General features: G+C 39.5%; 2 protein-coding genes across 5 annotated transcripts in view; both read right to left on the bottom strand.

The window, feature by feature from the left end:
* Positions 1 to 11,917, bottom strand: part of TTC39A (tetratricopeptide repeat domain 39A) — a 45,077-nt gene extending 33,160 nt beyond the window's left edge. Inside the window, exons 1-2 of one of the 2 annotated variants that reach the window (XM_030953803.1) lie at positions 11,375 to 11,917; positions 1,131 to 1,235 (exon numbers count right to left, since the gene is read on the bottom strand). In XM_030953803.1, coding sequence (XP_030809663.1) covers positions 1,131 to 1,235; positions 11,375 to 11,409 — 140 coding nt within the window. In that variant the 5' untranslated portion in view covers positions 11,410 to 11,917. Of the gene's footprint in view, positions 1 to 1,130; positions 1,236 to 3,345; positions 3,709 to 11,374 lie in introns of those variants that run through there. The other variant, XM_030953802.1, reaches the window with a different exon arrangement.
* Positions 11,918 to 15,061: 3,144 nt separating this feature from the next.
* The window catches only part of EPS15 (epidermal growth factor receptor pathway substrate 15), a 47,140-nt gene continuing 36,193 nt past the window's right edge, over positions 15,062 to 26,008 (bottom strand). Inside the window, exons 20-26 of one of the 3 annotated variants that reach the window (XM_030953704.1) lie at positions 25,339 to 25,475; positions 23,651 to 23,720; positions 22,358 to 22,434; positions 21,699 to 21,861; positions 18,825 to 19,003; positions 18,218 to 18,254; positions 16,867 to 16,963 (exon numbers count right to left, since the gene is read on the bottom strand). In XM_030953704.1, the coding sequence (XP_030809564.1) occupies positions 16,953 to 16,963; positions 18,218 to 18,254; positions 18,825 to 19,003; positions 21,699 to 21,861; positions 22,358 to 22,434; positions 23,651 to 23,720; positions 25,339 to 25,475 (674 nt within the window). In that variant the 3' untranslated portion in view covers positions 16,867 to 16,952. Of the gene's footprint in view, positions 16,964 to 18,217; positions 18,255 to 18,824; positions 19,004 to 21,698; positions 21,862 to 22,357; positions 22,435 to 23,650; positions 23,721 to 25,338; positions 25,476 to 26,008 lie in introns of all 3 variants that reach the window. The other 2 variants (XM_030953703.1, XM_030953705.1) reach the window with 2 other exon arrangements.

Below are 26,008 nucleotides of genomic sequence, written 5' to 3'. Positions count from 1 at the left end.
TGCAATAAAATATCCCTTTATTTTATGCTAAGCACTGAGTGAGCCTTCCCAGATGGGCACAGGGGCTTTACTGTCAGGATTTAATGAAAATACAGTTATTCTTCTTACCATTTTTATTATATCTTCTGATGATATATAAACGCTAAACAACTTTGCTGTGAATAAGCCCAGCATTACTTAAACAGCTGATGCTACAATTTATCATTACCCTCTTTCCCAGAGTGTACTTACATGGCTAAACTACAGATTCTGGCATCAAATATGAGGCTGATACCTCAGCAAAGGAGATATGTAGCATTCATTGTAGTTACCCCTGGTGTATATCAAATACACACTATGAATTTTACTTCTTTCATATTCCAGTGCCCTGAAATAAGGCATCATGCAATTTGCTGGTGGCTCAAAAATAAATGGAGCAAATTGGGTGGGTGGGGGAGAAATTTAAATTAACCACAGATTTCAACAAGCCAAGAACACAGGTAACTTCAGGACAGGATATGACAGATCACAGACATTGTAAAGACACAATAATTTTTAGAAACTATTTCATGACCTCATTGCTTGCTGCTGGGCCACTCATTACAGGTTGGGCTGCAACATAATTAGGAAACAGAGTGCATGACCACAACACTGAATTGCAAAATAAGCTGTGAGAAAGTTTCTGCAAATGGTTACAACAACAAAGAAAGAGTTCACACCTAATGTTTCTCAAACCTGCAAGTGATGGTCAGTTGCTCATTTAGAGACATAACTATAATAATTCAGATTCTCACAGTGTGCAGAAAAATACGGGAAAGAAGAAAAAAATAAAATGCGACAGATGATGGTTTTTACTCTTCCAGGAGAAAGAATCTCACATACTGCATTATAGCTGAGGACATCAATTTTAGAAGACAAATAAGTGCTTTACACTTGCGTGAGTAAACAACAAGATTTTATCTACTCACACGAGTGTAAAGCACTTATCAGTTTTTCCCAAAACTTGACACATTAACTTACCCCTCCCTTCTGAACCAAAACCCTACAGACTTAACTATTAAGAGAGAACCAGCTGTCTGGTCAAAATCTCCTGAGAGATGGTGAAGCAAACTAAAATAAACAGAGAAAAAGTAGAAGTCTTATCAACTTACTTTGCTTGTAGAGAAGCCAAAGCATCTGAGAACTTGTTGTTAAGAAATAAATCCAGAGCTGCCATACATTCACGCAGTGCCACGTTGAGGTCTGATGTAGATGACCTGCCAGAAGAGATAACAAGGTCAGCACATCTGTTCTCCTTCTACCATTATTGCTGCACTTGAATCCCTCCCTTCCTCAATTCCAGATTTATTCCCTTGCATAACCTGGTATTTTATCTTTGGTGATTGCAAAAAGTAAAAGTGACTGCTATTATGTTTGTGGATTTGGGTTTTTGTGGGTTTTTTAAACTATGCTTTCACCAAGTAACATGTGAAAAGAAACTGAAGTGTTTCATTTTCTGAAAATAAAAACCAACAAACTGCACATACTTTATGGTAAGAACCTGGACATGCTGAATTACCATGTGGGAGCACAGCAATTTGATGAGTTCAGGTAGCAGGAACACAGAATCACTGGGTGACAATGCACATCTCACTGTAAGGCTGCCAGACTCTGGCTGGTGACATCATGATCATGTTATCACTTTAAGGATGAGACATTGTCAATCTGCATCAGAATATCACATCAACTGTTGCTGGAACATCTGCCTTCATTCAGCTCATGTTCAGAGTGGTGCCTGAGCAACCAACCACGACAAACTCACAGGTGGGTTAAAATTTCCCATTGTGCATATTTGTGGGAACACCATTGTCTCTGAGAAGCTCCACTGCACTCAGAATAAAGTACTGTGGCATCTCAAAGTCAGAAGACTCTCAGTGACTTACTCTGGCAGTACTTTTCTCCTTTAAAACATTCACATGTCAGCCTGACCTGTCACAAGGCTTCTCAGCTGGTCTTTAGGGTTACTGGCAACAGGATAATACAGACCAGCTGAGTTAGTTTGGCCCAAGTTCATCACCACCAGAACTGCTGGACAAAAAAAAAATCCACAAAAGAAACAATAAAGTCTTGCACTAATGAAGTTAAGGTCACCTAGGCAGTGTTAGGACAGTTGAAACATCTGTATCTAATGATCAAAGAGCTACACTGCACTAATATATTGTATACAAGCATGTACAAAACATCCTCCAACAAAATACAAACAAATCCTCACCATGTTTCTGATTCTGAACAGCTCTAACTAATGTGATCTATCTTGTGACTTAGAAACTGTGTTAGTTCCTTAAAAAGTAGCACAACACAGAATGCTGAAAGCAAAACCAGAAAGCAAAGTCCTGATAACATCTTAAGGAAAAGGCAGGGGAGCACAGCACAAGCAGATAGCATCAGTAATAACCACCCACTGCAGCAGTGGTTTGATTTTGGTTTCACAAATAATGACTGCAAAGAAATAAAGAGTTTAATTATAGATACAAAAAGCAGGACTTTAAATTTGAGAGAAACACTATGTGATGCTGTTCCTAGTGGCTTTGTCATCACAACTTCAGCTACACTGCAAATCCTTTTGCACCCAAGACACTCTGTGAGTGCTTTGCAAGCATTGATTAACCAAGTTTTGGCATCCGCCTCATACAAAATGCAATATCATGTCTGCCTACTCTGAGCTATTCTGAGCCCTGCTTAATTATTAAAACTTGGTCAATTATTGCTTATTGTATTAAAACTCCTACCTTCCTGGTTTTAAATCTCTGTCCCTGAACTAAGTAACATATTTAACAATAAAGCACATCTTCACCTGTTTTAAAATATTTAGACTTACTAGCATTTTACCTCAGTTTTTTGGGTTTTTTTTTTCGTTTCTTGTCATGCAGCAGAATTACCCCATTCAATAAAAATAAACCTTTTCAAAATGCTCCTTTGAAACAGAAAGATGACAAAGAATAAAACCACTGCTGAAGCTCAAAGCAGAAATAAGATACTATAATTATTGGCATCTTTTCTGGAATTACAATACACACTGGTACCCACAGCAGCAGCAGCAGAAACACAAGCAGCACATTTCCCTCATACTCCAAGGAAACCTGCACAGGATGCAGCTCCCAAGTCAATGGCTAAAGACCTGGGTAAAATACACACCTCACATAAATGCTACGAACCATCACTTGTCCCTGTTAACAATAGGGCAGAAATACTTTAAACTCGAGGGTGCTCAGCATTTTAGCAAACTGATTAGTCATGCTTCAGCGGGCTGCAGATTCCTCCTGCTTCCAACAGCAGGATCAGAACTGCCTCTAAGCCAAACGCAAAATGCTGCGTGCTGCTACTCACCTCTCTGCTGAGTGTCCTGCGTGTTCTGACATAGTCATTGTAAGCCCACTCAGCTTTTAGGCTCGAACACCGGCAGCACTCGGTGCTCCTGAGCCAGCTGCGAGCGACAGCCCCGGTGGGAGCGCAGGGCAGCGCCTGCTGCGGCACCACTCTGCGATTGGACACTGCCGCGGGAACGGGAGCATCGCTAATCCTCCGGCCGCATCGCTAATCCTCCGGCCGCATCCTGCAAACCCTGCTTCGGAACCAGGCCGTGCCACGGCATCCAAATGCAGCTGGATACCTCCAATGTAGGAGGGGCTGGCGGCTGCCAGCCTATCTCTGATCTACAGACCCGTCTGGACTGAGCAGCAGCAGCCACCTTTCCTCCTGTCCAGACCAGGCAGAAGCCAAATACCCTTGTAATTACAGACCCGAAACAACAAGAATTACTGCATGTGGCAGTGGCCCACATCAGAAAGCTGCGAACCAGAACGGAGAGCCAAACGAGAGCAGCTGACAGGCGGCACTCAGGCAGTAATTGCTGCAAATGTGAGAACCACGCAGGAGAGAGACACAAGCAAGTGCTTCTTCCCAGCAAGGATTCTCCACAAAACAGGCTCCAATCCAGCAGCCAAACTGCTGCTTCTCATTAGTTCCTGTACCTTTGGGAGGAACTGAGACTTTTACACGCTCTTTGTAACAATCTCTCTTTAATGCCATGGAAAATGAGGCGAGTTGGCACTAACAATTTAATCAGTGGAGTGAGTGCATCTGGCTGATTTTGCCCAAAATGCAACAGTGAATTCCCCTGAAGGGCTTTGCTGGCACATCAGCTGTACCAGCCCTGTACACAACTACAAGCAGCATTACCAGTCCTTCCACTCATTATGAGAGCTGGACTGTGGAAGTTGATCAGCCATGATCTACTTACATAAATTAGTTTCTCCAAGAGCATCTAATGGCAGAAATTATCTGTTTGCTAGATTACCCAAAGCAGTTCCAATAATGAAGACATACACTGCAGAAGGAAGACCCAAAAATGATAAACTAGCAAAGGACAATTCCAGGAAGACACTCTGAATCCATTAACATACGTGATTAAATCTCTTGCCGGTTTTATGGCATCCTGTACAGAAAAGCCTGTGCTGCATTTGGTACAAAAATTACTGTAATAGATCACCAGGCTGCCCCAATAATGACTCCATTACATGTTCCTAACAGCATTGTGTACCTGGGACACAGCAGGAGATTAAAGATATTATTGGGTTTTTTCTTCCCTAGTAGGGAATAACTACTGGTTACAACCTAAAATTAACTGGCTGGTTCCATGGCAGGATTATGGGCTACTCTGAAAAGGTTTTTCATCATTCTCACTAGCTGTTTGTACAATTTCTAATTAATACTGTATTCTCCAGAGGTCTTTAAAGCCCTGTGTGGTGAAGGCTCTGGCTGTCTCTGCCAAGTTCTTCAAGACTTGATTTAGCAGGTTTTTATTTGAATACCACTTCTCTAAAAACAACTGTATGCTCAAACAACCTTCAGTATGCAACCTCCCCCTTCCCCCATATACGTATGTTTTCTTTTAAGTCAAGAAAACAACTGTAAAAAAACTCAGATCTGAAATATTTCCACATTTAGGCCATTTCCCGGCTGGTTTTACAAGGTTCTTTCCTTTCTCGCTTTTGGGCAGCAGGTTTTGCAAGGACAGTCATATGGGTCTTCTTGTGGTTTTGTTATTCATGAAATCGTTGTTCTCTGCCCCAGGGACCACGAGTGGGGTTGCTTCACAAATCACAACCACAGCATATCCTGGGAGTTGCAGCAAGAACTGCTCTCCTTACTCTGCTGCATCCCCACTGTCTCTAGCTGGAAACACAGTTCCTTAAATAAGCAAAACTAAAATCTGGAATACTAATGAACAGTAAAGCATCTTCAAAAAAAAAAAAAAGTTTTCCATTGTCAAAAGGAAAGAGACACACAATTTTTGAGCATGGGAGTTACCATATTTATGCATAATTTTACTTCACTGCATGATGCTGGCTGGTTTCTTTCTATGAGTTTGCAGTACATAAGCTTTGTGATTTGTCACTGGGTTTTACAGACTTCTTCAATAAAAAAAGCATCTTGAACCTTTTACTGTGCAAAATGCTAAAATACTCAGCCTCAGTAATTATCAGAACTTTACAAAGAAAGGTAAGTCTGAGGTTTATGCCTTTGTAGTAATGCTTTTAATAGTAATTCAAGAGCTCCTTCAGTACTGTGAAACATTAAAAGCAAGTTAAATCAGTCATATCCTAAAATATGGATGCATTTCTCTGCCAAAACTACCTTATCTGCATAAGTCAGCTGCGGTTGCGTGCATGGGTAACCTCATTTGGAGGAGGAGAATAAAATACAAAGAATCAAACACCATTTAAGCTTCACCAGTGCTAACACTTCAGTCATTCACAGATGTGGGAGCCTCCCAAAGCACATTTCAAAGGCCTCAGTTTCAGTGTTAAGGAAAGTTCCCTGTCTGACCATCCAGGAGCCACTGGCAGTGACATTCCCATCACCTGAGCTGGGGCCAAAGGCCCTTCACAGCTGCACATCCCACACTCACAGTGAGACAGGCTCCACCTCAAGTTTCCCATAACAGTCTCAGATGTCCCAGTCCTAAAAATTATTTCATCTTTGTGCAATAACAAAATAACAGCTTGAGCTGGTGCCTCTGAGGAGGGACTTTGAATAAAGGAACCCCCAGGCTATTATCCCCTCACAGTCTAAACAGGGAAAAGTCTGGGGGTCTTCATGCCCTGCTGTGTCCCCAAGTGTTCTTCCCTGCGCTCTTTTTCATGCAAAGGGTCAGCAGTTCACATCTTCACATCCCATGGCACCATCATTGACACCAGGATGTCATTCCCACTGCCTCTTTTCAAAAAGATGTAGAAACATGGAAATTCTTGCCATGACACCATTTTCTGTTCTCCTACTGCTGGATGATCACAGGGACATTAGGAGATGCCAGGATACACCTGGGGTTACTTCCTTTAGCCTTTTCCACGTCATTCCTAAATCCACTACTACTTTTCTAAATAGTTGACTTCTTTGAGCAACAGCGCACTGCAAGTTGTCAGCCTGAAAAAAAATCTCAACATTCAAAGAGAACAAAAAGCACAACACTTGGGAAGAATTCTTTTCTTCTGCAAGCATTTCCAAACCCACATGAGATCAGAAATAATCTTGGATGAAAAGAACAAATAAGCAGTTCTCACAATAATCTGTTACTATTCAGTTTTCAGACAATACAGAAATATCTTTATAATTCAAAAGCAAATAAGTTAATGCAAGAAAATTAATTCTTCCATATCCCTTCCTGTTCTATGTGCCAAGCTGTTAATACCTCAGCATTTATCTGTCTGTGTTCCTGAACACTTTTCTGGCCCATGTCTAAGACTCCTCAGTGCTGCAGAAATGCCATTACTTCAACTACAAAGCAACTGGAAAGGTTTCAATATTCATGCTCTCCAAATATTCTGCATAGAGACACAACAGTGATACAACTCTGGAATTCATAGTATTTCAAGTTGTACATGGAGTATGACACCATTTATTTTTGAAGTTAATTCAGCTCTCAAATCACTGAGTTATTGATGCCTCAGCAATGTCAAAGGTCTTTTAAAAAGCTCTCCCATTCCAGCAAAAGCTCACAAATCAAAGGGTTGTGACAAAGCAGTCCAGTGAGCAGCACAAAGACCAAGGAATTGGCAGAGAATCGTGTTCTGCCGTTGGTCCCACCATGTTTAACTTGGACCAAGCAGGATCTAGTTTGCATTAGGCTCACAGTTCTCATCCTGTATCTGAATGGGCAAACAGTGCAATAAATTCATTAAGATAGGTTTGTTCAGACAAATAAAATGTAGTGGTGTCATTTCTACTGTTCCCTTTCCTTGTTGTGCTGCCATGACTGCTCAGAGGGTGAAATGCACCATTGTGGGTGAGCACTCCCAGTCAGCAGAACTGCCTGCATCAGACAGAATGAAAATATATAAAAAGACACACAATCCAGTCTGGCATATTACAAAAATAAGCCCAAACATCCTGCAACAGCACTGATCTATTGGAATGTACAAAGAAAAAGTTACCTCACACAGGATCAACACTGAAATAAAACAAATATATTCAGCATTACAGAAATTAACAGGATTGCTGCAATTAGGAGTAAATTTTCATCATAAATCACACCACAGTAATATTTAGCAAGCTTTAATAGCTCTTCTTTTAAAATTCATATGATCTACAATCTTTGTCACTTTGAAGGTCACGTGTGATTGATATCATTCCTTTTGGGGTTTTTAAGGGTTTTTAGACAACCTTATAATACCCACTTGCTCTTTTTTCCAAGTCCTCTGACTTTTCAGTTTTCCTGCCTCTGGTCCACCTACACTTCTGACATAGTTACTTTCAATTTTCAAAGATCTAATTCTCATCTCACTAAAACTAATGAGAAAAAAAAAATCAGCAAGAGCTGCACTAGACCGCTACCATGCAATGGTATTGAGCACATTTAGGTACCCAGCAAACAAACAAATAAAGCATGAAGCAAAATGCAAACTCACTCTGCCATGCTCCTGGTAAGAAGCCAGACAAAATCTGTGAGATTTGCTTTTCCTAAGGATTGCAAGGTCAGGGTAGAGCTCTGTATTACTTCTGAAATCAGACTGGGTGAGAATTTAGGGAGGGATGTCAGGCAATTCCCCCTTTGGGCTGGATTCAGCACTTCCCAGCAGTGATAAAGGCTGGGTAGGTAACAAGAGAGCTACCTGGGCATGTCTGGTTTGTACTTGTTTGTGGTGACTTTCACTCACTTCTTTCAGACTTCAGTGTGGTGATCAATGTAGAAGGGATGAAATACACATTCTGGTCCAAAAAGCATTTTCCTGAAGTACTTCATGTGAGATGAAATGCTTCTTTGTTTGGTTTTATTTCATTTGATTTGGTTTCTTCGTTTGTTTTTTTTTTTTATTAAATCTAAGCAAAGTCTTTTCAAAATAAATTACTCTGCAGCATGTTTTGTTCCAACTTAAAAAAAATCATGCTTTTTAAAATAATTCCACTGCTGAACAGTATGTTATGCTCCCATAGAAATAAGATATAGGAATGACACAAAATATTTGAACAAATAGGGGATTGTTGCTTTGCCTTTAATTGCTTTACATGACATTACAGATTATGTTTCCCTGAGAGCTTCCAACAGCCTCAGTTTATTCTTCAGAAGTCACCTGCAAAGCATACTTCACAGCACCTTGATCACTAACAATGCCACTTTCTCTCCAATTAAGTAAAAATTCAAGCATGGCACTTCAATACACCTTTACAGTTCTCTTGAACCTGCCCACTGAATCAATACTCAAGAACAGAAAAAGAAGTACCGGTAGAAAGTTGTCTTGGCACTCAGCATTGCCAAAGCCTTTTTGAAGTTATTCTTTGGCACAGTATCTTCAAGAAGAAAATAGTTATTATTCCCTCCATTTCAGAGTGCAACTAAGCAAACTACCTGAGGAGAAAAAACAAAGACAACCAAAATAAGTGAGGCTGATGTTGAACTCAGATTCAGTTAGTTTGGGATCTTTCCGTCAATTTTTCCCTTTCTGACAGGAAACAAGGATTGGTAAAATGTAAATTTTAATGCAGGTGCAGTGAGATTTCATCAGTTCAGGATGGCAGTTTTAGTTAGAAAGAAATGTAAAATGACATCCAAGTTCAGTACTGCATTCTGTCTGATATACAGCTGAGGCTCCAGCCATTGAGTCAATTATATTTGAATGACCATCCTAAAACTGAGACTTTCTTCTGACAATTGCCTTTTCACAACAGATGACTGAAAGTTTTATTATCAAGTTGAAGACAACAGCTGAAAATCTCTAAAATGGGAGGTCATTTTTCATCACCCCTGCTCAAATACCTTACTTTTCAGTCCAAATCATTCCACTAGAAAATTTTTCCTACAACTATGATCTGATAATCTCAATCTATTCCCAAAACATACATGATACCTAAAGAAACCACAAATTCAGATCTGTGGAAACACTCTCTGGGAGTTTCACTGGGATTTTAAAGGACTGATTTCAGTAAAATGTGAACTACAATAAGGAAATAGTAATCTTCTCCCACAAAGTAGCCAAAATCCTGATAGATGCTTTTCAACACTTTGTAGCACAGTACTGGAAACACCTGAATCCCTTTAGATCCCAGTGCAGACTCACCCTGGAATGGGAGAGCCGGTTCCAGCAGATGGAGCTCCAGAAAGGCAATGAGGAGCCAGCACAAGAGCTCCAGCAGCTTCAGTAACGCAGACTTTCGGGACAACCTGCCCAACCTGGAAAATTCACCCAGCTCCCTCCTGCTTCTAAATATTTCTGCACACATTGCTCCCCGTGCTCAGAACTTCCTGAAACACAGTGCAACTGCAGTCCCTCAGCCTGCTGCTACTGTCAGTGCAAACACAGCACCTGGAGGTCATTTAATGGTATAATTTAATATAATTGTTACAGCCCACCTCTCCAGCCTGGAGTTAAAAAATATTTTTTAAATTGCTGGGCCATCCATTAAAGAATTATCAAGCTAGAGCATGGCAATAAAATTATACAAAGCTGATAAAAATCACAGAATCGTAGAATTCAAAGGACCTTGAACGTTATTTCATTCCAAACCTTTGCTATGAGCAGGCACACCTTCCACTACACAAAGTTGCTCAGAGCCCCATCCAACCAGGCCCTGAGTACTTCCAGGTAGGGGTTATATATATAAATACTAATAGATAGGTCATTTTTGATCATTAGCAAGTCTAGCACTCTAGATTTTTAAATCTCACAGGACTTTGCTGCTTTAAATGCCACTAGACCACCTCCTTTGATCTCTATAATAACTCTAACATTAATATCAATGCCACCAAAAAAGAACAGTATTGTACAGCTTCTATAATCTAAAGTTCAGGAATTGTTTTTTTCCATCAGGTTTCTTCAGCAGAAATAAAGTCTCAGGTAGATGTTTGCTGTTTTCAACTTTAAGATAAAGGGAAAGAATGCAGCCAGAGAGAGAGCACACCATTGCTCCAAACACCTGATGAAGAACCATGAACAGAGCCATTGCCGCTCTTCTAAGCAGCAAACTTCTCCAACAACTGCACTCTTAAAAGCTTCTACTCCCGCACAGATGATTATAAATGTCTTATGTCAAATACAGAATCCACAAGCCGACCTTTAACGCAGCCATGTCTAAAATTTAACACGCCGTCATCATGGGGGAAGAATGTTATTTGCAGACTGATTCAGCCTTTGAAGGAACAACTCTCACACGCACACAATGGAAGTTTATGTATTTTAGGGGCAGTGGGAGTGCACACCTGGAATGGAGAAAGTTATCCACCTGCAGTTCCCTCCTGAGGGTGAGCAAGAACGTATTGAGTTACAGGGTAAAGAACATCAGCCTTTCGCTGTCAAGGTGTGTTGCAAGCTGCACAAACAGGAGCTCAAGCAAAAGGACCTGGTCTTCCACAGACAGGACACGCTCTTCAGCAGCCCTTTGAAGCCCAAAGGCTATTTGCATATAACTACTGAAGGGCTGCTGCGCAGGTATGTAATTAGCTCAAGCTAATGCTCTTGTCTAAGAAAAAAGAAAACCCCCTCAAAGTGCAAGAACCAGTTTGTGCCCGCGCAGTGGCTCAGCCGGCATAGGTGGACACAGCCCCCGCCCACAGCGAGGTCAGCCTGATGGCCGGAGCGGTCCGCGGGGTGGCCCGGTCCGTCCCGGCCCGGGCAGCCCCTGCCCACAGGCCGCAGGCAGCTCCGGCCCCAGCCCCGAGCGGCGGTCGGGGTCAGCCCGGGGGCCCGACCTGCCCTCAGCGGCTGCAGCGCCCAGAACCCCACCGCCCTCACACTGTCCCGCGGCCGGACTCTCCGCTCCGGCCGCTCCTCCCGCCCGGGACGGAGCATCCCCAGAGCCCTGGGAGGCGGCGCTGCCCCCAGCGACCCCCGGCCCGTCCCCCCGGCCCGCCCCAGCCGCGTACCGGGTACCGGCGCTGCCGGCCGGCTGGGCGTCCATGAGGCGTCGCGACGGGCAGCGGCTGAGGAGAGGGCGGGAGAGCGACGGGCACGGCTGGCGCTGCTGCTGCTGCTCCCCGGCGGCCGCCGCAGCCCGCTCGCATGGTGTGTGTGGAGCGGCGGCAGCCGGAGCCTCGGCGCATGTTCGGGCAGGGCCGGGCCGGGCCGGGCCGGGCGGAGGGGCCGCCCCCGCAGGTGAGCGACTGCGGCAGCGCCCGCCCTCCGCCGGCGGCGGGGATGGGGATGGGAATGGGATGGGAACGGGGGAATGCGATGCTGCCCCGGGGTTCCGGTCCCACCGCAGCGCTCGGGCGGGACCCGGGCGTGTCGCTCCGCACCGGGAACGGCCCAGAGGAACGCGGGCATCGCTTGTGTGTGCTGGAATTGAGAGTCGTTAATTCCTCTGGAGAAAAAGCGCGAGGAAAACATAATTCATATTTCGCCAGGTTTTCAATTAGCTGCACTCTGCACCTGCTGCCAAGGCAGGGTTTGCCAGGGTACAGCCGTGTACCCCCAGCACAGGGATCAGCGAGTTGTAGCAAGGAGTAACACCCTACAGGGCTCACACATCAGAGGGACCAAGTTATGATCAAATAACATAAATAAATAATTAGACCTAAACAAATTAAATTATTTAATTTGTTCATTAACATAAAATTCATAAATAAAATAAATGTTTACAATTTTAACTTGCCTCTTCCATAAAAGAGAACCAAACCCATTGAAATTGTGAATAGCATATGCAATACTGAAAAAAAATTGCATTACTTTGGCCATTATTTATGTTATAGTCGTATCAATCACGCAGCTTCAGGGTTACGGGGATAACAGTTCAGAAGAGATTAACAAAAGAAAGGAGCCTGTGCAAGGAAATGAACAAGGCAAAGGAAGGCAAAGGTATACACAGCCGAGGGAGTGGCAGGACAAACAGAAGGACTGGGTTGACATAAAGAAACAATGGGCACATTAACGGGAACAGTGGGTGTATAAGGTTAAAAAAAGAAAGAATTTATTAGCTGCACACCGACAATGTGGCTCGTGACGTGAGGAACAAGGGGTGGGTGGCAGGACGGGCTCACGCTCCAGTGCTTGGGGTGCAGCTGCTCCGAGAGGAGAGGCAGACATCCAGTGACTGAAGGATGATTCCCTCTTCTGACACCAGCCCAGAAGGCATGATTGTCTCCACTAAATGAAGCATTTTAGCTCAGTGAGGGATAGCAAGAAGAGTTGTGACAAGCACCTTCCTGCGCTTTCATTGCCAAAAGAGCTGTTTTGGTACAAATGCAAACACACGTTTTCCAGCATAAAATACCTGTTTACATACATTCCATTTTCTGAATTGTGAGGCTCATACATTCCAGCTCACAGCGTTCACAATGAAGCCAGACTTCCTGTGCAGTTCTGCACTTCAGCCCATTGTCAGTAGCCAGTCACAGCTAACTTAAAGAACATTTTTATTAATAAAAACACCAAAATATACTCTAAATTGCTTTTTACAACTTTTAGAATTATATGTGGTAGGAACAAAGCTGAAAAAGCTAAAACAGAAGGACAAATTTGCTCCCCTGAGCATAGTATTGTATGTATGAGAACAGCTCTGCTTTTAGTATCTGACAGTAAAATAAAATAAATATTTTAAGTTAAATGGATAGCATATTACAGAAAATTAGAGAATTTAAATATATGAGTTTAACATTCAACAAGTACTTTACCTTTTTCAGGATTCAGGGTCAGTGATTTGAACCTCAACTGAGTCATTTATTCAGTAAAAATTATTACTGAATGTGGGCCCAAAATGAGATTCATACTCCAAAATCCTCAGAACTGTTTGGAACTCAAGGACCTAATTTTAAAAATAAGGAGGTTTTAGCAGAGCTTCAGTAAGTATTAAAAAAATTCTACAAGGATTTTACCTAAAAACACACTGAGTCTTTTAAAATGACTTTTTTCTTTATAAGTGACCACACCTGTTCACGTAGCATCTCAGGAGAGACTGCATTCTATGGAAAACAATGCTAAAGACCTTCTGGCTTTGAATACAAACATTTCAATGCTACATAGTCTCAAGAGAATAAACAATAATTCTGGCCACACAGGAAAATCAGTTTGTGTGGATCAGAGTGAGTCTGGCTCATGCAAACCTGAGACAGCTGACAATTTGCAGTGTTACAGGATCTCTTGCCAGGACAGACCTCTGAAGTCAAAGGCAAGAATTTCTCCCTGTATTGCCAGCAAACTAAACCCTCAAATAACTTGTATAAAACAGCACTTCTGTTAAATTCTTTATTTATTTCCAGTTATTTGTATGGTCCTATGTGGGACTGCAACTGGCTGCTTATACCAACAGAGAAAACACCTCATAACTTTGATCCTATCTACAGGATACAAAAGTAAAATGGGATAAAATTCCTTTTACTCTGCACAAGGTTGTGCTTCCAGATTAGAGCAGTTATGTAATAACTGTGAGACCTGTTATCACTTACAGAACAGGAAATGGCTTCGCATTAAGTGGTTTGTCCATACTCACTTATTAAATCAGCAAGAGATAACTAGAAACAACACTCTGACCTCCTGAACACACATCCAAACAATGCAGCATTTTCCCCCTCTATCACCTGCTCTAAAAACGAATGCTCTTTGTTTTCAGTTAAAATCTGAAGTCCAAGCAGCTCCAGATGTCTCCATTTTGGCACCACAGGAATTCTGAAGTATTCTGAGCAAGGAATGGGAATGCAGCTGCTGTTATCTATGTATGTTTTGCTATTCCTTGTTTCTTTAAAGAGCTTGTGGATAAAAATGACTTCTGTTTCAGGATATTACTGACTGATGGTTTGTCAGCTGAGGAATTACAAGTTCCTTCCCACCTTTTCTGTGATAACATTATGCTGTCTTTCCTCCCTTCCTCTTTACTTCTGTGCCTTTTCTAATTTAAGCCTCAGAGGTCCCTGCAAACACAATTCTGCAGAGAATTCAAGAGTTCAGTAACACTAACATGGGCAACTAAACTCCACTCTGCCTACCACAAAAGATCAAAAAAGATCTTTTATTAAAGAAAACCACTGTTCTCTTCCTTCTTATAAGAAAAAATAGATGCATCTGAAAGCCAATCTTCATGTTCACTCTGGTAAACAACAGAATTAAATTCAAGAGTATTCACTGACATGATATAGAATTCCATAAGAAGAAAACAGGACTTTAGTTGCCAATATTTTGAACAAATATGTTACTTTCCCAACCTTACCCTCTGTTATCTAAATCTGGTATAATCTAAATTACCATTCTGTCAGTATTGCAAACACAAAACCATGAGGTTGCACATCCCTGCACACAATGACTTAGAAGATTCAGGCTAAAGCACAACTAAAACACTCCAATACCGAAGTCATAAAGTTACTAAATATTCAAATTCTAAAACAGCCAATTTAAACTTAGGTAGGTAAATGAAACTGTTGAGAAGTTACTGGGGAAATAAGACAAGACAACACAATTCTGCCACTGGATCCTGTTCCTGTGAAGGTGACCCATGGCAGATGTGTCAGGTGGCAAAGGCCACAGACACCAGGCTGCAGTCAGGACACCTCACACTGCATTACATTCACACAAGGCTTTACATCTCACAGCACCCTCTTGAAAAAACAGGCAAACAGTTCACATTTATGTACTTAAACTTTATTTCTTCATAATTACAGGCTATTGTTAGAATTTTTAAACAAAAGGGAAGTCTATAAATAGAGGCTAATCCCACCTGAACAAGTTGTTTAAAAAAAAAACCAACAAAACAAACAGTTAAAACTTCATAAAGTAATGCCATTTAGCTCACAGCAGTGGTTTGTTGGTAGTCTGAGTAAAAGTCCTATAGTCAGAGTCAGTAACATGAAATGTAACATCAAATGACTCAAAATTTTAAATCCCATAAAGGAAAGCAGGAATATATATATAATATATACATATAATATTGTGTTGGTCCACTGAGTATACATTTTTAACAAAAGATAAGAAACTATGTAATCCAGTTAAGCATATGATTTGCAAGATTAGTGTACACTCATTACAAAGATGTATAAGTTATAACTATTTAATACTTGCAAAATTTTAAGTTACTTTTTTTTGAGCAGGTGTTTAAATGCTCATCTCCCAGTGCAAAAGAAAAAACCATCCCAGTCAGGTTACTCATTTTTTCTTGAAGAATTGAAAACCCTCAAACTCATGCAACAGCAGCATTGACAGGTAATGGGAAGAGCTTAAATATACTGAAGTGTGGCTGAGTTCTCCCCCTTTGCCCCAGTGCTTTGTGTTGAAACACTTCAATTTCCTCAAAAGAAATACCACAGGTTAAAAGTGCAAGGAAAAAAAACCCTTCTAGATGTTTATGCTGCTGCCATCCATTTTTCTTAGATAGGGCAAAAGATTATTGTTTTTTGGAATTATTTTAATGAAACTGATTTTCCAAATAGAATTCATTCAAAATGAACAATAAGTTATTTTCATTAAGTTATTTTCATTAACATTCTATCAATCCTACTCTGACTCAGTGACCATTCAGAAATCATTCAGTTTAAGGTGCAACTATCAGTTGGCATTCAATAAATTACATATACAGAAAACAACTGTGGTTAAAAAAAATAGAAATCAGACTACCTGTTTTTTCTTTCTATTTTAAATCCTATTTCAAATGGAACTCATTAACTTGCCAGTTCAGCTGCATATTTCACAGGCAAATGTGGCTCAAATAGCAGTGGGGTCTCACAATTTGACAGTCACCTTAGCCAACAGCAAATGCACATCAATTTTCAGTTTAATTGCTTTATAAAACAAAATAACAGGTCTGTCTTAAAACCTATGATCATGCAGGAAAAGCAATAAAGGTCTCAGAAAGACATACTCTTTCTGATGGAGACTTCATGAAGATTATGTTAAATCCAACATAAAATCTTCAATGAGGAGAAAAAGAATCTATATGCATACATATAAAATAAAGCACTCTCCAACTCTGGCATTACTAAAACCCCTTCAGAAGAATAAAAGGTTTCCAGTGACTAACTGCTTGATGGGAGACAGTCAGCCATGACAGAATAATTGCTGTGTTCACTTTATGCTCAATTACCAACTGCTGATAGATTACAGTCAAACCCCAATCTCTCTAACTGCATTTTAAACTGATTTGCTTTCAGCTGGGAAAAGTACTTTGCTCTCCTGAAAACTTGAGAGAAATTGAATGCTAAACTTAACAATTATTCAAACAATAACCAAAAGGATTAAATTTAGCAGAAACATTCACATCACTTTCAGAAATTTAAAACCTTTCATAGTTTCTTGTATATATGCATTTTCTGATTAACATTTAAATAGGTTAGGTACTCAGGTAAAGGGACAAAACAGTTTACGTCAGATAAATCTTATTCTAAACTTCATGCTTCTGATATTTCAGATTTACTGAGTGCAATAGCCAGTTCCAAGTCTTCTTGCTCTTGCTGTTTTAGTCTTGCCAATCTTTCTTTTTCTTCTCTCTCACTTTCTCTCTTAGCCCATTCAATCATGTCTTCCTCAGTAGAATACTGCAAGTTTAAAAGACAAAATAAGACAGATTAATAATACAGTGATAAATATTACTGTCCAAACAGTCAGTTTAAGGGACAATTAGTTTTTCAATAATTGTACATATTCTAGTCTTCAAATATTACTTGTTTTGTAGTTGTAATAGACTACATTGGATTAGTCTAAGGTTTAACTACTAAGAAGTGCACTGAAGCCATCAAAAGGATGTATTTTAATGAAATATGCCATGTTTCAAATTTCAGTATTAAGTTTCTAAAACATTACTGAGCAGAAAGTGCTACAATTTAAAGACAGTTTTATTTGGTTAAATACCAGTCCATACAAGAAAACCTTTGAATAAATCAGGAGAACATTTTGCAAAGCACACTCCTATTCACACTGTAGGCCATCCTGATTTATCCTGCTTTCATTAAGGATGACTTTTCCAGGTGAAAATGACTGCAAAAATTTAGCTGTAGACTGACTGTTTCTGAATGTGCAGATGACAAATACTGCTGCCAAGAAGCAGCAAAATGATAAGGGTAACTGTAGAGTTAGAAAGCTGGTAGTAATACAGAAAAAGGTCAGCATGATATTAGAGGGGAAAAAAAGAACATTATTTCCATGTATATTGATGAGAACTGATTGTGAACTAAATACCTCTGGTACAATGATTACAAATCAGAGAGAGCTAAGGGTATTATCTTAAATAAAACACAAAAGATTATGCTAAAGTTTCTTCCTAGCAATCATGCAGAAAAATTAAGAGGTAGGTGAAGCCCCTGTCCTCACGGATGTCCCAGCATTAACTGAAAGGGTTAGAGGTTAGAGACTCCAGCTCTCTGCTTTGAGCTGCTTCTTGGGGAAATAAAAGCAGAAACACCTGAGTTTTCTCCATGGTGCACTCAGTATTTTCAGTAACTGCAGCTGGAAAATAACACTATTTCCTTCACAAAGATAATAAACATTTTTGCCACTCCTCCAAAGTGGCTTCTCAGTCTCCCTAACTACTGCCATGGATGGATAACCACATTTCAGAAGTTACCATGCTCCAAGACACAGCAACCAGTGCAAGTCTACTTTGAGAGCCTGACAATCCTTAGTTTACTTCAATCAAGCATGTAGCTTATTAGGCCTGAACAGAGAGAGCAGTATGGTCAAGATACTGTAAATGCAAATTGCATTTAACAGGCCTTGAAAGTGAGATGATGCCTTTCAAAACTTCTACTTGCAAAAGCTCAAAAGAAAAAAATAATATATATACATGCACAAACCTTTAGATTTGCTTCTACTGCTTGGACACCACGACTTCTATGAAATGAATTCTGGTTATAAAGAGACACTTACTATTTTACTTCATTGTGCATAAGTCTGGAATTTACTAACCATTCAAAACTCATCAAATTATATTTCATTAACATACACTGTTATGAGGCTGTTTATCAATATTTCAGTACATTAAAATTATGACCAAACAGTTCAGTGGCAGTTAAATTAAAATCACATTTTGGTTTATTTTTAATTGGGTAGTTAACAGCGTGCTTGTTATAGATTTGTAATTTAAATCTGCCGTACACATTGATAAAATGGATAATCCCTAGAACATAGATATTTTTGAAATCCTCTCCTCTAAAAGCTAGAAGGTCTCTATGAAAAAAGGCATAAAACCAATGCAATTTAAACATTAACTACAACATTTTGCAGCATTTTGTTTTAGGACAGCCTCAGCTGTAAATTAAATGTAAACACTGTTTTAACTGTAAGCAATATCCCTTGTGTACATGGGATATGTTTTAATAATTTAAATTAGACTGAAGATTTCAGTGTGAACATTTCAAAGCTGCTGTTATACTGAAACAAATGTAAAAAGTGTTTACTCACAGTACTGAAGTTTGCAAAATTGTTGGGGTCAGCCTCTTTACTGATGCTGGTGGGAGCAAATGGATCACAGAATAGATCTGCTTCTTGTTCTTTGGGAATGTCTGGGGTGGGGAAAGGCTGAAATGGGTCGCTCGACTTAAAGGAATCTGAAGAGTCTATTTGATTGATAGGTCTTTTCCCTTAGATTAAAATGAATTTAAAATTAATTTCAGATAGCAGGTAATAACATGCCAAAACTAGTAAAAAAAAAATCCATTCAAAAGCTACTTAGAATGCAACCTCTTCCCACAAACTAGTGGAGCTGTAGTTTTAGGGGAAGGGTTGCCAATTTAAAAAATGAGGGTACAGCCCACACTTTCTGAAAGGGTAATCAGGTAAAAGGAACACATGTATGTTAATGAGTCAGGAACACAGTTATATATAAATTAACTGTTTTGGAAAGAGAATTTCTAACAGTTTTGAGCACCTATTCTGTCAGCATAGTATTGTTTTGTGGTTATCAGCTGTCTTCGATCCAGCAAGGCTCTATTATTATTTCTTCAGATCAAGTTAGCACAATTTTATTCAGAGAGCAGAAATACATTACATTTATAAATTTTGAAAACACTATGTCCTCTCCCTATGCTAAGACCAGGAATTTCTGCAGTTTAAAACAAGGAGTATGATAACAAGCAATCACAGGCTGAGCTGCTTTGCTAATTCTTGCCTAAGAAGCTGCAAATAAACAGATTCAGGGACAAACCCCCACTTACTCTGTTGGGTTTTTTTCAAATTAACCCCAGTCAAATTTCAACACCATTGAGGACATTAACCCAATGACTTCCAAGAAGAGCTGAGCTGAATTTCACCCCACCACTCCCTCTGTATGTTACTGTTTACACAAGAGGTTTCAGTGCAGTTTCTTAAATTCTACACCAGGTTCTACAAGTGGTTCCACATTTGCAGTGGCTGTATTTTAGAACTTGTTTCTGTTTCCATTTCAGATTAAAACTACAGAATTGAACAAAGGTGCTTATGATTTCACATAAGGCTTTTGAAAATAAAGCTAAAATTACTTCATAAGAGCAAAAGAGATTCTTATCTGGCAATTATTTAGAGATTTGGAGAACATCCCCTGGGAAACATATGATTTACTTAGACACTTCCAAGCTAACCCTGCCATCTCTCTCACTGATGATGTTCTATTCACATATCACTGATGATGTTGTGCTGCCCCATCCCTGGAAGTGTTCAAGGCCAGGCTGGATGGGACTTTGAGCCACCTGCTCTAGTGAAAGGTGTCCCTGCCTCTGGCAGGGGCTTGGAACTGAATGATCTTTAAGGTCTCTTCTAACCAAAACCACTCTGTAATTTTAAAGTTCTGTTATTCACAAATAATGCCTGCCTGTTTCTTGAAAAATGTGGGGGAAACATCTCCAAGTGACAATCAGGGAGTTTTATTTCTGCATGGGAAGGACTAATAATTGTAAGAATACAAAATACACAATCACCAAATTTTCCCCAAAATCAAAAAAATGGGAATGTTTATCAGTATCTAGAGAAGCAAGAGAATTCAGAGGCAACAGCCCTTCTACACACTTTCCAGTAGAGAGAAGAACTACAAGAAAGATTTTTAGGTACTTCTTTGAAAAAGCATTCCATTGTTTCAAATCAAACCCAGGAAGTAATTAGAAATAATTACATTTAAGTAAAGAGATATTATTTCCATTATGAAAATAATTAATTGGGAATGGTTATCAAGATAATCACATTTTTAGTGTGCATAGCAAAACCACCTATTTTTTCCTAATTATCTGTTATTGAGGATGCTGCTGCTCCACCTAGAAGCTTGCCTTCCAAAAGTGCACCACGACACAGCCACTCCCTTACAATCAAGTCAGAAATCCTTTTTATGTTTAAATAAGGACCAACATCAAACATTCAAATTATCATCACTTGCCATGTCAGCTGTTTTAATGTTATTTACAATGGAAATTGCAAGGCATTAGCATGAACCAGATCTCACACCAACATTAGAAATGAAACAGCTGAGTTTAAACTTCAGTATGAGCACTCCTGTATCTACTGTGCTCCCCTTCTTTAGAAAAAAACATGAATGCATGTTTAACTTTCATGCCAGTTTCTCAAAATACCTTAAGACTCATCCACTTAGTGTAACAGTGAAACAAATGATGCAGTAGAGCTTTTAAAGATAATGAAACAGAAGACAGAAATTTTTAAAGGAATACTAGAAATATATTTTTCTATGTTTGCAAAAACAAATTGAGAGTGAGAAGCCTGTTGTAACATGGCCTTGTTGCAAGCACACGAAGGTGTTGCTATGCATGATAATCATTGCCTTTTCTGGAAAGCAGAGTGGTTTGTGCCATGGAACATCCCAGAAACTCCTCTATCACAGAGGAGAAAACAGCCCAGGGAACTTGGCTTTATTACTGTTACTGCTACAGACCTCTGGCAAGGCCACCTAGAAGAAGTTAACCTGAAAATCTAAGCCAGTTCTTTAACCCTATTTAATTCATTTTGCATTAGACCCATCTGTGTTTGCAACATATAAAGCACACTAAATTCTCACTTTAAGCATAATTTAATTCAAGATTCACAGTGTAGCACATTAGCCACCATTTAACTTGCAGCTATGCTGTGTTCTTGCACACACTGGTAACAAATCTTTTTTCCTGTTTTTTAAATCCTTTGTTTCTTCAAACTCCAATCCCAAACACCATGCAAAACTTTGAGGAAACAATCAGGAATGGACTTGTTTCACATCTTGCTCATTCATTTTAAATTGAGACCCTTTACCCTCCCCTCATGATTCCTGTCCCTCTGCTAACAAGAAGCAGCTGCCTGTGAGCACATCTCAGTGTCAGCTCTTACCAGGTGGTGGAGGACAGGGCCTGGTGGGAGTTCCTGTCTTAGGGGGCAGTGCAGGAGGAACATCCTCATTTTTAGCTGGTGCTTCCTCAAATAAGTTTTTAGTTATGGTGACACTGCTGACAGAGCCTGATGTGGAAGAACTAAAGGGATCCTCATTGTTGGCCTTCAAAAAACAAAATAGCAAAACACACATTTTCAGTGCAGTGCTACCAGACATTCTCTTCAATAATACAATATTAAATCAGAACTAAAAGTTTGGACTAAGACTAAAGAAAATACTTTTGTTTATTTTTACACATATCCACATACTCCAGAAGATTGAACAGAAAGAAAAATCAGGAATGGTTACTGTGCACAACACTATAGAAAGCAGTTAAACATGCAAAAGTAATACTTTTGCTGCTAAAATCAGCAAATCTACAAATAAATAAATAAATTATAGCATCACTGGAAATAGAGAGAAAATACTTATCAAGCCAAGAAGATTACATTGCATTCTTCACAGAATTTCAGGACAATTTGCTATCAAGACCTCTTTTTCAAGCAAATCAGCCATTATAAATGTTTAGTAGTGGCAAAACTGTAATGAAACTGAATAAGCTTTGCCTTGTCACTGCAGTTTCATGCATTTTCTGTGAGTAGCAGCAGCACCACATTACCTTGGAGAGCGTGCTGAAGTCAGCAAAGCCACCTTCAAAGGATTCACTTCCAAACAGGGAGGCAAAGGGGTCTGTAGCTAAATGCACACAAATCAAGCCAACAATAAAATTAAAAGTTAAATATAAAAGACTGAAAATAAAAATTCTCACTACTATTATTACTATATAGCAACTATTACATATTTTGCAACTTAAAGTAATTCAAGTGAAGTGTTTAATGTGGTGAGCACTTCAAATTATTAAGTACCTTTTTCAAAAACTCTAAGTGTCAACTTCCAATTAAGAACAATAAATCTCCTGAACAGGAAGTAATTCAAAAGAAATACTGGTAAGTTTTCCTACATCAAAAAAATTTAAATTCCACTGAAAGTATCAAATAACTATGCAACTGGAAATGTTCTACTGAGATACATGTATGTATACACACAGAGGTGTTTTTTGTGTGCATACACCCATACAAATACAGACATATATATATATATATATATATAAATTTATATGTGTATATATATATATATATATATATGAAAATGAATCAGAGTTCTTTTCTGACTGCAGACTCACTTGTGGAATCAAGTGGAATTAAGTACCTGAACCTCATATCATCCCAGTCTAATTCAACAGTACCTTTTCATTCTCATGTGCCTAAAATATGTGAAAGCCGCTACTGTACAGTAGAGCAGGAAGTGCCATACTCACTTCTGCATCTCTAAAAACCACCATTTTTCCCTACAACTAAAATGAACAGGTTTACAATACAAAATCACACAGAGACTCCTGTTTTGGATTATCACTTGTCAGTGCAGTTTAGGAAAATAGGAGTTGAGAGCCTTCCCTAAAATATCTTTAGCCCTCAGATGAGAGAGGGTCACGGAAGGAGCAAAATTGAGCAGTAAAAAATCTCAGTGGAGGAGTTACTGTATTCCACATCTACTCTCCTGATGCTACTTACACAGTAACATGAAATCTCTGAAAACAACCCTACTGGGAAGCAGTACAGACCATCCAAACAGCCCAAACACTTAGATCAGGAACTGCCCCAGTTTTAGTAAAGCAGAGGAACAGTTTTTGTGGAATCAGTGTTCAGTGACACACACTACAGATAGAGTCAATTTTGGGTTATAAACATGCCCCCTGAAAACAGGCACCTTATGTCATACTTTTGGGAAAAATTGGAACACGTGGGAAATACCTGTAATGCTCTGTTGCAAATTTAGTTAAAAGACTAGAAACAAAAGCAAGCAAAAGCAAAAATAAAACCCAAGAAGCTTGATATGTACAATCTACTTTTACCTAGATCATTTGATGTAGTGACAGTGGTTCCACCAGGAGCAAAAGGGTCATTCTTCTTTGATATCTCTGTCTAAAATAAAAAATTCCTTTGGAGGGAAATTTGTTTTCAGCTTAAAAGATTCTTCAATCTAAGAATACAGTCACCATTTATTTTAGTTTAGAAGTTGTAAGATAACACATTCTGGAAATAGCTTTTATCAGCATCAGTAAATAAGCCTATTAATAGAAACTCTTCCTCTCTGTTTTGATTAATACTTTGAAAGGATAGAAAAAAGGTACAATATGGGCAACATACTTGCTAACAGCTAATGCAACAGTCAACAATATCTACTGCTCATTTTGGTCTCAGATTTCTACAACCAGAGCCATCTTCAAGGAGATCTAAGATTTCAACACTCCAGAGAGGTGGGGTAAAGCATTTAGGATGAATGCATAACTTCAGTTCTGAAGTACAGATCTCAAGAATCCACTGCTAATCCCACACCACAGCTCTGACCTGTTTTTTCCTTCCTTTGGACTATAATAAGACCAAGAGCTGATTACATTAGAACATCAAGACTTTGAAAAATATAGTGTGCTGAGTACTACAAATTGTAGAAATCTAATTTTTAAGCCTGGAGGTGTAAGCTGTGGTGTGTAACAGGACCTTGAGATCTGCACAATGTGCACACCATGGGGAGGGGCAGGACCACCACTGCCAGGTGCAGTGATTTCTCACTCTTGACTGCTGTGGGTCCACCTCAGGCACACTCTACAGCCACTTAACTTGCTTCTTAGTCCACATGTATCTGAGTTTTATATGTCTATGCATGTTTTATGTTTTACACAAAGCTGGAAGTGAGGCATGAACAGAAGCAGCATTGAAAACGAAAGGAGATGGCAAAAGAATGGAGACAAAGCTAATGCATGAAGAATTTCAGCTGCTTAAATTGTTTGTCTATCAGTTTTAAATATTACATATTCAACAAATTCTAGTCTATACCAGAGAGACTTTTATGCCCAACTCTACCTTATTAAAGGCTCAAGAGTGTTCAGTCACTGCTCATTTATAATGTGAGCTAAAAGTTAGACTGAAGTAGCCCTGAAAGAGGTACATTCAGTAGGCATCTCCACATTACAAGAGACCTTTGGTGATTCTTATTAAAAAAAACCAAACCCACCAAAACCTAACCATATACCTACAGAACAATCTGACTTTTCTGATGGGAAACCCTACACACCACATCAGATTTCAGATAAAATACAGCACATAGTTCTTGATCTTTTAGCACGTGGAGGCAAAAATCAAGTGTCTGAGCATAACCTGGTGAGGTTGAACCTGACTTTCTTTCCATTTATTATGTTCCACCACCTAATAGAGTTGTTGGAAAGCTCTAAAGCTTAACAGAGTTTAAGTCATTGCTAAATAATGACAGAGCTTAAGTCATTACTGTCAAATGCTCTTAGCTGTGGAGCAATGAAGATCCACAATTAAATTTTTTAAAAATGTTTTTATTTTTACTTCTATTTCATCTGTGAGTATTTATAGAAAAGAGGACACAAAAAGACAAGACAGAGCTGGGGGATAAGAGGTAACTTTTATATGATTTCTGAATATCAATTTTTTAAAGCATGTCTAAGTGTACAAAACAGATTATTTTGTCCAAAGCACACAGAGAAAGCAGTAGAAAGTGTGACACCAGACTTACTGTGGTATTATTACTGTTGTCTGCAGAACTAAATGGATCAGTGCCAGCAGTCACAAAAGGGTCGGTGGAGGATTGTTTGAAGAAAGAGTCAGCTGCAAAAGGGTCTGAGCCTTTGAAGGGATCACCACCAAAGGGATCTAAAAAGTAAACATCTCCCTAATATTTCTGCTTGCTTTACTTAGCTGATATCTTAAAAACTAAACAATGTATCACCTTTTTTTCATACTGCTGCAAAGTGACACATTTAAGCCCAAGGACCTTTGAAGTAGGAAATTCGCCTGTGAATAATTTGTATTCTGTGGTTCAAAACATCAGACAAGGCAACATTTTCTGCACATCATGGAAACAGCAGCTCCAGACTCATCTCAGCATATTGGTTCTCTAACCGAGTCCCTAAAAATGAAGCATTTTACAAAACCTAATGCTCCTAAGAACTCTCCTGCCCTCCTCTCCTGCACTTCCCAAGCCCAACTGATGTTTCTTATTTGGTACTTGATGCTCAACCCTATTTAACTGTTGCTTTCCCACTGGTTATTTGGCTTTTTTGCCATCAGTAACTTCACTCAGGACCAAGCAACTCAATGACATTGCCCATACAGTTGATCTAAACAGACTTCCCACCTGTTCAATACTTTATTCTAAAGGCAGTTGGTATGTTAAGAGCCTTTAA

This window comes from Camarhynchus parvulus, chromosome 8 (genome assembly GCF_901933205.1).
Source record: "Camarhynchus parvulus chromosome 8, STF_HiC, whole genome shotgun sequence".
NCBI classification, from domain to species: domain Eukaryota; kingdom Metazoa; phylum Chordata; class Aves; order Passeriformes; family Thraupidae; genus Camarhynchus; species Camarhynchus parvulus.
The sequence above is the reverse complement of the archived record's forward strand: the minus strand, read 5'-3'. Positions and strand labels throughout refer to the sequence as shown.